At 45.3% G+C, this 13813-nt stretch overlaps 1 protein-coding gene across 1 annotated transcript in view; it reads left to right on the top strand.

The window, feature by feature from the left end:
• Positions 1-13813, top strand: part of LOC121167275 (protein HEG homolog 1-like) — a 77186-nt gene that overhangs the window by 37117 nt on the left and 26256 nt on the right. Inside the window, exons 6-11 of the mRNA XM_040996714.1 lie at positions 1576-2910; positions 4179-4295; positions 4876-4995; positions 7737-7840; positions 13264-13322; positions 13539-13699. Coding sequence (XP_040852648.1) covers positions 1576-2910; positions 4179-4295; positions 4876-4995; positions 7737-7840; positions 13264-13322; positions 13539-13699 — 1896 coding nt within the window. The remainder of the gene's footprint in view (positions 1-1575; positions 2911-4178; positions 4296-4875; positions 4996-7736; positions 7841-13263; positions 13323-13538; positions 13700-13813) is intronic.

Here is a 13813-nt window from a genome sequence, read left to right as displayed (position 1 = left end):
TGGCCCAAAGCCTGGGAACCCTGCACCCATGTGGGAGACCCAGAAGAGGCTCCAGGCTCCTAGCTTTGGATCAGAGCTCAGCTCTGACCTTTGCGGCCACTTGGGGAGTGAATGAACAGAAGGAAATCTTTCTCTCTCCTCCTCCTCTCAGTATATCTGACTTTGTAATAAAAATAAGTAAATCTTTTTTTTTTTAAAACTTATGTTCTATCCAAAGAGGAAAAGGATATTGATTCACGTGCCACCTCCTCAATGTCATCCCATCAATATTGCACATGAGTTGGGAAAACCCAAGCCCATCTTTGGCCTTAGCCCACACATTCAACTCTATACAATGATAGGCAGTTCTCCCCTGCTCCTCCCCTTGGAAGGTTACGTTTGGGGGGTCTGGGAGAGAGGCACCCCCTACCTCTCCCACCTATGGCCTTGGTCATAATAGGTTGTTAGTCTTTGACTTACCACTTGTCTTCCATGCTCCCACTAGCAATTTCCCTGACAGAAACGCTATTTATTATGTGCTCCCCTGGCAGAAATACAGTATTGATCCTGTTTGCTGAAGTAATAAACTTCTCCATAAGTCCAGGTCCCCTGAACAGAGGTGCCCATCTGCACTTCCTCCTGAGGTTTCTTAGAATGAAGCTCCCGAGCAGCCTAGGAAAGCAGGCACCTGCAACAGAATGGGGCTCCTTTCCGCTCTCCTTTCAGCCCTGGTCCCCGGCGCTGACATGGGCAACAGTTCTGGTACTCTCTTTGGAAGGACATGTCCGCAGCAGTCCCAGCCTGCTCTGGGCTTGCTGTACGCCTGGGGCTCCCCAGGGTATGGCTTCCCCCACGCAGGGGACTGCAGACACAGGCCTGCTCTCAGGGTGTTGTGCGTGGGTTTCCTTCAGCAGGCATCCATGCTCATGGTATCTCAGAGTATGAGATTACTCACAGTCCTGAGGTGATTGATTTGACCATCAATCAGAAGCTGCCTGATGAGTTATTTAGGAAGAGAACTTTCTGGCTTCTTGTAGCTCAGGGGACTGAACCTCCATGCAGAGTCTTCCTCACTGACATTTCCTAAGGCAAGTTAGGGATGGTGAGCACCCTGTACGGGAACAGCTATTTTGTGGCCAAGGCCAATCTCATGAGAAAGAGCTAGCTCATTATACGAAGTGGACAGCTGGGAGGGCTTTTCTTTTTCCATTCGAGCATAACACTGTATTAATTTTGAGAGCTTCTTAGATACCAGTTAGCTTTTAATTTTTAAAAAGGCATGTGGCAGGCTTTTGAAACCTATTTCTCATTTTTAGACCCCTGGTCCCCACTTGCTTTTATTATCACTTCCATTGCTACTGTCACCGACTCTCAAGATGCATCTTCTCAGAGCGGACACAAATGCCTTCCCATTATGCCCCTGTTGAGAGCACTCACCATTGAAAATCACCTCCTCAAAGAGAGTTACTTTGCTCACCGAGTTCCTAACTAGAACCTGGTAGTCTGATTTGTACTGTGTGTGCGTGTGTGTGTGTGTGTGTGTGTTGGAGAGTTTTTGTTGTTAATCTGACTTAACTTTGGCTTCTCCCATTGCAGTCACTGGGTTGAGCTACAGTCAAGCAGGTGGCACAGATAGTGAACAAAGGACTTCCAGTGACCACACCTACGTTTCCTCGACATTCACCAAAGGAGAGCGGACATTACTGTCCATTACAGATCAGGGTTCATCCTCGGACGTCCAGGAAAGCTCGACCTCTTACACCAAGATCTCCAACTCATCACATGTAGACTATCCTTCCCCTTCTCATGCTCAGACTGGAAGAAATATCATCTCATCCTATCATGGGGAGTACGCTCGGCATTCCACTGAGTCCCTGGTTCTGCGTACATCTGACCTTCCGTCTTACACATCCACCTTGAGTGTGCCGAACACTTTGTTTTTTCTGGATACCAATGCTCAGTCTGTTAGTGATTCCTCTTCTTCCTCTGCAGGGCTCCCTCTGTCTCCACCCTCAGTGTCACAGTCCCATCAGATGTTCTTACCAACTGTACCATCAACAGGGGCCTCGGTGTACCCACTGAGGTCCACTTCGGAGGCATCTGGCCCCCTCTCTCCTTCCCCATCACCTTCGTCAGTATCCCTCATGGCATCTAGCCTTGCCCCACTTTCTGTCTCACAAACAGCCTTACCATATTCACCTTCCACCCCAGTCCTTCCCAGGGTCAGGGAGACATCTGTGGCCTCAGTTCAGACATCCACAGGGACATCATCCATGGCTGTGCTCTACAGTAGTCAAACAGCAGACCCTGGAAACCAGAGTATCCCATACCAAGAGCATATCAGCACACAACCAAAATCACCAAGCCTTGTGCCTCTGCCCACCGAGCCCACCAAAACTGTGAAAATAGGTTCTCCTTCAGGGTCCCCTTTGCCTACAGCCTTACCAGAGTCCCCCACCAAGCCAACCGTTCCAGCCACAAGCACAGTCATGGCTCAGACATCTCCAGATTTGACAACTGCTGCTCTTGGGACCTCTCATGCTCCCGCCTCCAGTATGCTGCCTAGCACAGCAGTTCTGATGACTGGCCCTGTGGCTGCACAGACAACAGCTGGAAAACAGCTCTCCCCAACCCATCCTGAAATGCTGGGGCCACGTATTCCAACAGAAGGTGCCACCACCACGAAAAGAAACCAGGTGCATGTCGATGCTACCACCCAGTGGACCCCTCTGACCAGTGCACCTACATCAGCACAAGAGTTGACCACGAGCCTTGGTGTGATGGAAGAGAACACAGCATCACAATTCTTCAAAACATCTACTCCCCAAACTACAGATACCTCTACAGCTGAAACATTGGCCCCTAAACCTTTCACCTCTGTTGTTGAGAGCAGCACTCAGTCACCACCGATAGTATCCTCTCCAGCCTCAGGTGAAAATGCATCTTACAAGCACACACTGCCTTGGGCTTGGGATTTGCGTGAATGTGTAGAAATAGTATCTAGCATCCTGTCTGTTTTAAATATTTCCTGTTAATGCATAAAAGAGGACCAAAGTGGGACTCATGTATTTTTATCCTCAAGTTAAATAACCCTTGCTGAAGACAGTAGAAAAACACTGGCTGATGTGATGTCAGTACATATAGCAGTTGTGCCTTCTCTTAGCCCGTAGTTGGGTTTTTTTTTTTTTTTTTTTTTTGTCACTACAACACATCCAGGATAAGCTAGTTAGGAAGAGAAGGTTTATTGAGTTTTGGAAGTTTATTGTGAGAACGGGTGGGCTTCTTGGTTAGGGTTCTAGTAAAAGTGGCTGGTGGCATTGGCAAAGCATTTAAGAGGAAGGATCAATGGGGCAAGCCAGGAAACAGAGTGGCTGGGAGCAACGCGGGCTTTTACAAAAACACTATGGTGAGAATTACCTGTTGAAGACACCTTTGATAACCTGAAGACACCCCTCCACAGCCTGGCCCACCTCCTAAACACCGTGACTGGATTCAGTCTCCACCCTTTTTGTACCATTAACCGACAGCTTGAGCATTGAAATAGCTGAGTGAGTTTGGGAGCCAAATCATTCTCAAGCCACAGTATAGCTTTTAATACTTTGACTTTATTGAGGTCAGAAGCAGACTGTGATGAGGGCAGGAGAACCTGAAGTGAGGCAGTTTAGGAGCAGCGTTCCTAGATCAGCTCAGAGTTGCTGTGGTTCATTAAATGCATGCACTGTGGTTTCAGTGAAGTCTAAGAGGAAAGGCCAAGCCTGTGTGCCCACACACACCCCCCTGCATGTGCTCGTACAGGCATTGCAGATCTCACAACAGCAAGAAGTTATCAGGAGTCCTTTTAGCACTTAATGTGCGTTTTAAGTTAGCATTGATTCAAAGTAAAAATTCTCTCCCAAAGTTGATAATATCATTAATCCTGAACTCTGTAACCTTCATGTTGCATTTGGTTTGAACTAATTCTCAGAGATCTAGTTGTGTAATGTTTATGTATGGGTCCAGCCTAGTATCAGTATCCAGACCCCCTGTACCTGCCATTGGCGCCTGTTGGGAACTGTCACTATGTTAGAAGTGTGGCCTTCAGGATAAGTACACATTGATAAGCAAAATGAAATATTAGCTGGGAGAATTAAATGTTTACCGAAAGCTGCCTCGGCATTATCTCTGTGATTAACTGTGTTTCTCTTGGAATATCTGTTTAGTCGACAGGTGCGCCCCAAACCCTTGTCTTCATGGTGGCAAGTGCATCATGGAGTCCTCAAGCCGTGGCTATCGATGTGTGTGCTTGCCTTCCTGGCAAGGGAATAACTGCAGTGTGGGTAAGAGAAAACAGACTGCTCGGTGGGCTGCACTGCAGTATTAGAACAGATTATTCAGAAAGCTCCTTTTTCCTCTGATGCGTAGAATTCTAAAGTCAGGACCCTGCTTACCTGAGAGTTTGCATGTTTGTGTGTCATTTGCAAGATATCTGGTAAACTGGCTGACCTGGGTTCATTCTGCAGTCTTGCTGTCCTCCTGCAATGCTGAACAAACCCCCCTTGCTGTGCCTTTGACCTCTGCTGGGCTGTGCCTCAGCCTGGAATTCTTACCCACACACCTCCTCGTTCCAAGTCCTAATACTTCTAGTCCATATATTATTTGGAACAAGCTTCAATATTTATTCCATCAAAATATGGTAGTTTCTCCAAACCCTGCCATGTACTCAAATTGTTTGTATCATTCTCATCACCCTCAATAGATGGTTGGCATGGATGAGGACAGTGTTGGGCTCTTGGTCATCTTGGGCTTCCCCCGCTGTACTTGCCCCCATTTGGCCGTTAGTGCTAACAGTACTGGATCCTGGTTTTGCCATCTGCCACGGCTTCCATGTGGCTTTGTTTTGTTTTTTCTCCTCTGCAGACGTGAATGAATGCCTCTTGAACCCCTGCCCACCCCTGGCCACGTGCAACAATACTCAGGGATCTTATATCTGCAAATGCCCAGTTGGGTACCAGTTGGAAAAAGGAATATGTAACTTGGGTAAGAGAGTTCATCTCTGTTGAAATTTATTTTGTACTACAATGTCTTTTACAAAATAACATTTACTATTTTTCTCCCTCATCAAAACCAACATTTGTCCAGAGTTAAAACTGAAGTGATGCAGAAGGAAGTAAAAGGCATTGCCTGTCATTCTACCAGAGATACAGCACTTTGCAGTTTTTTTATGTGCATTGAATTTATACGTCACTGAAATCATACCAGTACAAATTTATGTCTTAAACATTTCCCTTGTATTGTTAAAATATTATAGAACATCCAATGCCATTATTTGTGCATAGCATTATTTGCTTAGCTATTCCACCTATAGTTAGGGAAAAAATATCTTAGAAGTATTATGACTACAAAAAAAATGTGTGTGTATGGAAGAGAAAATTAAATCTTGATTTTCTACCACATTCACACATTCTTTTGATTTCTATAAATGATCTTCATGTTCTTGTTCAAAGCCAGATAGATTTTTGACAAAGCCACTGCTGTAATTGTAGGACTCAGTTTGGCATAGTTTATTCCCTGATCTGCTAGATTCATGAAGCTGGTTGGCTTAAAATGTAATCTCCATTTGCAGATTTTAAAAAGGGAACAATCAAAGCCAAATGAAAATTTTGACAAAGTGCTAAGTGGCCAAATACATGTAACTGGTTGATAGGAGGTCTAGTTTCCAATTTACAGTTCTTTGTGTCATACCATAATATGTTAAGCCTAAAAGCTTTTTCATCTACCCTTATTAGTATGCTGAGTTTAATACAAAACTTGTTGAAGAAATTAGAAATGAAAAGTAGTTTCTAAGCTGGATAAGGAAACTGGCCATTAAAATAACTGATCTTTGAGTTACTCTAAATTGGTCAGTGTGACACTTGATGCAGTGATGTGTCTTACTGAAATAACTATTGAGAAAGCACATGCCCGTGTCCTTGGGAAGTTGGTACCCTGCTAAAATAAGGAAAGAATTTTGAAAATCACTTCAAATATAAGGTTTAGCTCAAAGCATTGTTTTCAATAGGAAGGATCAAGAAACATAGACATCAGAAAATCAAGAATTTCTCTGATTTTTTGGAAGTGATTTTGTTTTGAACCATTGTGGAAAGTACCAGTGCTCAGGCCTCCAGTGCCTGCCTTCTGTCTCTGGGGCACATGGCCCATCTGTAAGAACAGATTATCAGCTGAGTGCTGTTGAATTTAAGAACTTGGAAGTGATTTTGTTTTGAACCATTGTGGAAAGTACCAGTGCCCAGGCCTCCAGTGCCTGCCTTCTGTCTCTGGGGCACATGGCCCATCTGTAAGAACAGATTATCATCTCTCTGCTCCCTACTCAGGATTGCTCTGATAGTCAAGTACAATCAGTGGACCAGTTTTGGAGAATGGTGCATCTTCACATCCACGGTAAAAGCAGAGGCCGTGTTTACTGTAGCTGTTCCCCTAGAGATCTGTGTGAGCCCTTAGGATTTAGACCTTGGAAAGCTATGAAAATAGTCAAGTGTTCTGAATACCAAGGAATAATTTTAGCTCTTTCCAAAAAAAAAAAAAAATCATTTCAGTCTCTCCCATAGAAAAATCAAAAGAGCTCCCTGCTGTTCAGAAAAGTAAGCAGCTGGCTTTGAACTTAAAGCAAAAAGATGAATGTAACTGCAGGTGTAAAGTGTTAAATCAGTCATTCAGCATAGCTCTTCAAGAGCACGGCTTGATGCGCTTCTGTGTTTTGGGCTCCTCTTTTTCTGTCCAAAGGGAAAGATGAGAATTTAATATAATGAAAGATAAGAGCCAGATATATAAAGCAGGCTGTACTAATTTTTGTGAGACCCATTCCCCTCAGGCCCAATCAGTCCAAATTGGTGTTAACTAGAATTTTATTTTATGAGTGAAATGGGCCCTGGAAATAGGGCTGCCTTCTTTCCTTTCTGAACCCAAAGCATCTTGAGTACAGGTTGTCTTCTTTATGTGACTTTGAGTTCGGGGGCCTGGCAGTTCCGCGGAGGAGCAGCCCACCTCAAGCAGGTGATCTCTTTCTCTGAAGGCCTCTGGCTGTCCTTAGCCGAGGACCCCTCTAAGGACGGGGGCTAGAGTGGCAGAAGGAGCCCAGCAGGTGGACACCTGTGACTCTACGCACCCATTCTGGCCCTGAGGGAGATTGGGTGATCTTTCTTGGGAAGTTTTCTGACCTCTGGATGTGTGGTTGGTTTTTTTTTCCTCTGTGATATTTTGAGCGTTTCCTCCATTCAGGAGGTTGGAGTGGGCTTCAATGACAAAAGGAAGCCTGGGTATCCCCCTGAAGTTGGCAGCTTACCTTGGCTGAAGATGTCAGAGAGCCAAGCTTTTCTCCTCCATCCACACCGCAGCCCTCTGAGGCCAGATGAACAGCTGTCTGTTCCTTCCACTCTTTCCTACCTCATGTCGTCTGGACCAGCTCATCTTCCTTCTTTGAGCATCTGTTAGGTGGGAGACCATCAGAGGGCTCTCTGAAAGCTGCTTCTCTCAGCAGCCCCCGCACGTCCACAAGGCAATGGTGCTATCTCTCACCTAAAAAGGTTCTTGGTGTAAGCCTGCTGCCCATCTCAGCAGATGCTCGCATTGCCTGAAAGGAATCTCAAAGAAAGAAAGAAAGGAAAAAGAACTACACAGAAATTGTCCTGGGAGGGGGAGTCGTGCAGCACGCCCCAGGGATTGACACAACCTCACAAGGTCAGCATGTCATCTGGTCTAACAGGTGATTGTTTTGTTTTCAGTTAGAACCTTCGTGACCGAGTTTAAATTAAAGAAAATTTTTCTCAATACTACTGGGGAAAAGCATCCAGACCTGCCTGAAGTTCAGAATGAGATCACCAAAACGGTACGTGTCCTGAAAAGCTTTTAGTCCCCTTTTTTAAGAACCTGCTTCATTAAGTCTTGGGGCCCACCTGAGGGTCAGCTCCTCACTTCTGTTACATTTGAAAGGGAAATTGAGTGACTTGAGCCACTAGGCCACTGCGCGGAAGCCCTGTCCTGATCTTTGAAAAGTGGATTAACAGACATTCCAGCTGCTGGTTTATTTCTGGTTTACTTCACAATGAAATAACAGCCTCTTATTGCAAGTCGAAGTCACAGCCATGTAGATGACGTGCGTGCATAAGAGCTGTTGGTGAAGAGCAGATGTTGCTGTCACAGGTTCCGCTGGCGTGCCCTGTGACCTTCTCCCTGTGTTTCCAAGTGGATTATACCAAAGGGGAATGGTTGGTTACACCTGAGTACTTAGGGTTGGGGAACTCACTGTACAGGTCATCTATAGGCTTCTTTCCCTCTTTGCTTTTTATCAGAAAACTGGAGAGGAGGAAAAATAGGAATAAAATGAAACTCGGACAGACAGGCTTTACTTTTCAACCACTTGGCTGAGTCGAAGATTTGGTGTTCAGAAAAGTGATATTTCCCATCAAAACAAGGTTTGGGGATTCATGGATTTTTGATGTCCATTCTAGCTGTTTGTACGGGTAGCAGTTTATATGTTCGTTAAGAATGACATGATTTTCATCAGTTCAGTGAGTGTGAAATTTTTTGGCCACAAGTTGGCCCTCAGCTTGCGTGAAGAGACTCGGAAAAGAGAAAACATAAGACAGTTGTACCATCAGTGTCAGAGAACTCACACAAAGGACAAAAAATCCCATGACTGTAATGTAAGTGGAGAAACCTTTACAGGAAGGCCAACTCCCACATACCTTAGAACATTACAGAGACTGAAAATGTCCCATGTATTGAAAAAAACTGGCAAAATCACATCTCAGAAGGTGTTAGGCAATCACATGATGAAATAATACTGTCACGGAGACTGGCTGTTCGTTCTTCGGAAATTCTTTTTCGTATTACCCGTGTTCAGATTTCCCATTGTAGTGAATGGGATCAAATAAATTAACTATGCTTTCATGTATAAATTTTGCTGATGCATATTAAATCTGCAATATTTATTTGAAATACTAGCCTCATCAATGAACAATCACTTAGTATACAGCAGTTTTATTGTTAAATAGCAATTACTCAGTATGCGCTGTTAGCACATTGGGCCCAGGGGCAGGCAGAAAACCCCGAGGTGGTGCCAAAAGTTCCCGCCGAGAATAGCCATCCTGGACTCATTTAGATGGAGCCAACCAATCAGAAGACAACACATACCCTTACTTAAGCTCCATCATTGCCACGACTCAAGAAATGCATGGCTTAATCCGGGGAACCAACCCCAAATAAAAGCCTGGTTCTATCATCACTTTGGTCTCGGTTGTCCTGCTGTTTTGGTGTGGTTTTTACCTAACACAGGACAATGCCCAGGATTGCTTCCTCATAGTATTGGAGTGTAAAGCAGTGGTATGAACACAGATATGTCCACTGACACCTATGCTGGTCATAACTCTGTACCCCAGCTCTGGGTGCGGGTTTTTCCAGCCTGGGGAATGAGACGCTGCTGACCGTGTACAGTCATGAGAATCTTCAGCTCAGCTGTATGCAGGCCTGGACTGGCCTACACTGTCGCAGATCTGTTTGAATCGTCAGTGAGGAGTCGTTCCCCACACCTCCCTCTTTCTGTACAAGGACAATGTTAGGCACTCCTTCTCTCGAGTTTTTCTGTATTGCTGAGTGTGTACAATCCCTTTAAAAATCTCTATTTTTTTTCATCAAGTTCCTTCTTGCCCAGAGGCAACATATTGGACTCCGGTCCAGCCAGGGTGTGCTTCCAGCAACAGAGAAACCAATATTTAATTGTGACACTTTCTGGTATTCATGTTACTCCACAGTGATCTTATTTTAATATTTTTGGCTATTATCCCTCCCTTCTCAGAGTAACCATCAGTATTATCGGAAATTTGTGTTTTCATCCCTTCCCCATTTCCATGGTCCTTTGTGGGTTTCAGTTGGATTTTCATTCAGCTCAGGTCTCAGGATGGGTTGCCTCAGGATGGACAATTTGCCAGGGCTGTTTAGCTGTTCCTTGGTGACCAGGCTACAGACGCTATAATGACCAGCCAGCTGCAAGAGCTCTGTATTTTGGGTCAAGAAGACAGTCCTGCCAGGCTTCCCTTTCCTTCCGCTGCTGCTCATTGGGAACAACTCATTGACCCTGGTCAGGTTCCGTGGGCTTCTCCCAAGTGTTGAACACAAAGTGCAGACCTCATATCCCAGGATGATCAGATACTGAACGGAAAGCAAACCACTTAGATGATGGCAGTTTCCACGAGGTCAGGTGGCTTACTGGACTGGTGTTTTATTGGTTGCCACTGGGGTAGCAGCTGGATTACTAAAGTCTCGTTTTTGCCAATAGCATGTGGCTGATAATTTTTTCCTAGGCTCTGAGATAAATTGTGCTTTTCCCATGGAATGTAGAAATGTTATCATGAAAACCTTTCTATGTGTGATTAAGAATTGCGAGATTAGGTTAGCCAAGGTTTTCCATGTAAGCCCTGCCTACAGTCTCACATGCGCTCCTAACCCAGAGGCAAAGAGAGGTTTATACACCAAGAGCCTGGAATGCTGGTGTGACCACAAAGGCAAGGATAAAAGTGATGTAGCCACAAAGACAGATGCTACAAGAAACTGGAAGTGGCAAGGAACAGATGATTCCAGACTGAATGGGGCATCAGCTCCCTCCATTTCACCTTGAGCCCAGTGAGAGTGATTTTGGATTTTCAGCCTTCTAATAGTGATAGAATATATTTCTCTAATTTTTTAAAGATTTATATTTATTGTAACTCCCAATTTACAGAAAGAAGGAAAGACAGAGGAAAATCTTCCATCCTCTGGTTCACTCTCCAAATGGCCACAACAAAAAGAGCTGAACCCATCCAAAGCCAGGAACCAGGAGCCTCCTCCAAGTCTGCCACGCAGTGCAAGGTCCTAAGTAGTTGTGCTTTCCTCCACTGCGTTCCCAGGCCACAAGCAGAGAGCTGGATGGGAAGTGGAACAACCAGGACACAATGGGATGCCACACTTAAGTGGTGGAGGATTAGCCAGTTAAGCCATTGTTCAGACCCCATATTTCTCTTTTTTGAGCCAGTAAGTTTGTGATCCTTTCTGGCAGTAGCAATATGTGAGTAGATTCTCTGGCTACTTGAATCCGGGAAGTTACTGCAGTTCCATGGAACAGACAAGTACAATCTCTAATGGCAGAAATCAAGACTGATCAGATTGAGAAACTTGGCAAAAGTGCTGCTGGGGTCGTGATTGGTAGCTTCCAGATCCACATATTAACACAGGGCAATTTTTTCTTTAACAACTTGTTTGTTGGGTAGTGAGTGAGCTGTGTGGTATGCCTTTAGAAGCCATTTCTTAGGTCTAGATGGAGTGGTTTTTGGTTTGGTTTTTGTTGGTCTTTTTGTTTGTTTGTTTTTCTAATGGTTCTAATCACTAATGCCTCAGTGAATTCCATTAAAAAAAAAAAGAATTACGTGTTTTTTAAGGACTGAGGGTTTTGTTTGTATAAATTATAGATTCCGATTCCATTTCTGTGTCATGGTGGTACCCACCCTGTGACAAGGACTCTGTGAGATGGCTTACTCCCTCTCAGAGGTATTACAAACATCTGTGCAGATTGGAGAACAGGAGCCTCCAGAAATTAATGGCATTGCCAAGTTGGGGAGCAGTCCAGGCCATTCTTCCTACTAATATCAGTTGTAAGTTTGGGGAGTCCCAAGACCACCCTCAGGTTTCACCAGATGGACTCCCAAAACTTACTGGAAGCTATTGCCCGCTCTGATTCATGGATCATCACACTGATGTGCTAATGTGACAGGTTGAAGTCAGCCAAGAGAGATGCTTGGGGCGGGGTCCTGGAAGGTCCCACACCCACTTGTCCTACCCCTGTGGAGTCAGGACAGTGTACACCCTTCTCAGCAGCTGTGTATGACATTATGCACGAGTGTTGCCAGCTCTAAGGCTTGTTTGAGCACCAAGGTTGGCCACCTGTATTTGGGTTCTGCTTTGTAGAAGTGGCAACTTCCCTCCTGCCCCCAAGGCTTACCTGTCTCTAGTCTCTATGAAGACTGAACTGTTGACCTAAAGGCCCCACCACAGATCATGTGGTTAGACTTTGGGGGGCTTCAGGTTGCCAGGGAAACCAAGACAGTTTTATAAGTCGGGGAATTCCAGGGACTTGGAGGTGACCTCACAGAAGCCAGTAACAAAGTCCTACCATCTCTTTGGTTAAGGTTAAGTTATTTCCACATAGCAGGGTTATCTACAATCCCTGCCCCTGTTGTTCTTGCAGCTGTACCACAGCTGCTTCGTGCGGTTGAGAGTCCAGTGCTGAGAGCTCTAAATATGTCACAGAACCCAGGGACATATCTGACTCATTACTTTTGGCCCAGTGTCCATGTGTAATTTAACAATCCTGCTACATACCTGCCTCCCATGAAACAGTGAAGCCCACTGACCAGGGAAGCCACTCCAGGGGTCTTCCTGAGATGTCATTCTGTTTACCAATCATACCTGTTGGGTTTGGGCTCTGTGTGTGTGTGTGTGTGTGTGTGTGTGTGTGTGTGTGTGTGTGTGTGTGTGTGTGTGTGTGCGTGCAGTTCATTCTAAGAAGCAATATTGCTATTAGACTACAAAACAATGTCATACAAATGCCAAATAACTTTGATTATAACCTCTGCAGTCTGAGAAATCATTGAGATCTTGGGATTTGAAGACAGGTAGGTCTGCCTGGGTCAAGACAGGAAGAGCAGAGGAGCAAGCCAGCAGGCACTGTCCCTTTGTGTCCCAGGGTTCAAGGCCAACGCAGGGAGTGTAGTTCTTCATTAGCTCCCAACAAAAGGACTGTTGACCCATGTCATGTAATTTCCCATGGAGAGCCCTCCTGCACAAGACCCATCTTGAAATGAGTCATTATGAGTTATGGGGAAGGGATGAGGTCTGTGTGGGGCCCAGCAAACCCAAGCTAAGTTTGCAGTGAAGCTCATTGTCTGTGCAAAGGCCAAGCAAACAGTTGCCTTTGAATTGTTTCAGACCCCGGATCTTAGGAGAGATCTGCTCCTTTGAAGATGTTTTGCATCCAGGGATGCAGTTCTGAGCATCATTTCCTGCCCAAGATTTTCCCCATTGATTGGCTCTCTGCCTCTCTCCCTTTATACTTTTAAAACAGCAGAAAGCATTTAAGAAGGAGAAAAAAAAAGGCACTTTTGTGTAAAAGCTGACTGCCGGTAACTTGATGACTAGAAAATGCCTATTTTTTCCTGAAAATAGGAAGTGCAAGGCTTTGGTCTCACTCGCAGTTAATGATAAACCTGTTCTTCCTTTCAGTTAAATATGTGTTTTTCACTGTTACCTGGGTACATACGATCCACAGTTCACGCATCTCGGTAAGTAACAGAATCACATTTGATTATGAACCCTTTCATGGGACGGGGGAGGCTTGTTCTAACCTGGGAAGAAGCAACCTGAAGGCCAAAGTCACTGCACCTTCATGCTGTCCCCTGCCCTCTCTGAACAGTGGCCAGGACACTTCACTTTCCAGAAACACTGGGGGCCCACATGCTATCCTAAAACAATGGAAACCCTGTCCCCTTTGCCTCCAGGGAATCCAGTGTGGTGGCAGTCTCCTTGCAAACCACCTTTTCCTTGGCTTCCAACGTGACCCTGTTTGACCTTGCCGATGGGATACAGAGATACGTCAACTCCTGCAGGTCCTCTGCTGAGATCTGCCAGCTCCTGGGGTCTCAAAGGCGGATCTTTAGAGGTAAGGCAGGAATCCCGTGGGGGGACCCCACCTGTTTGTTCAGTTAGGTGCAGGTCTAGCAGAGAAGTGTAAGGCCCCTGGAGCTCAGACCCAGGAAAACTCTACGCAGAGCCT

This window comes from Ochotona curzoniae, unplaced genomic scaffold (genome assembly GCF_017591425.1).
Source record: "Ochotona curzoniae isolate NIBS_2020 unplaced genomic scaffold, NIBS_Ocur_1.0 patch356, whole genome shotgun sequence".
Classification (NCBI taxonomy): Eukaryota; Metazoa; Chordata; class Mammalia; order Lagomorpha; family Ochotonidae; genus Ochotona; species Ochotona curzoniae.
Note: the sequence above shows the minus strand (reverse complement) of the source record. Positions and strands in the feature narration are given on the sequence as shown.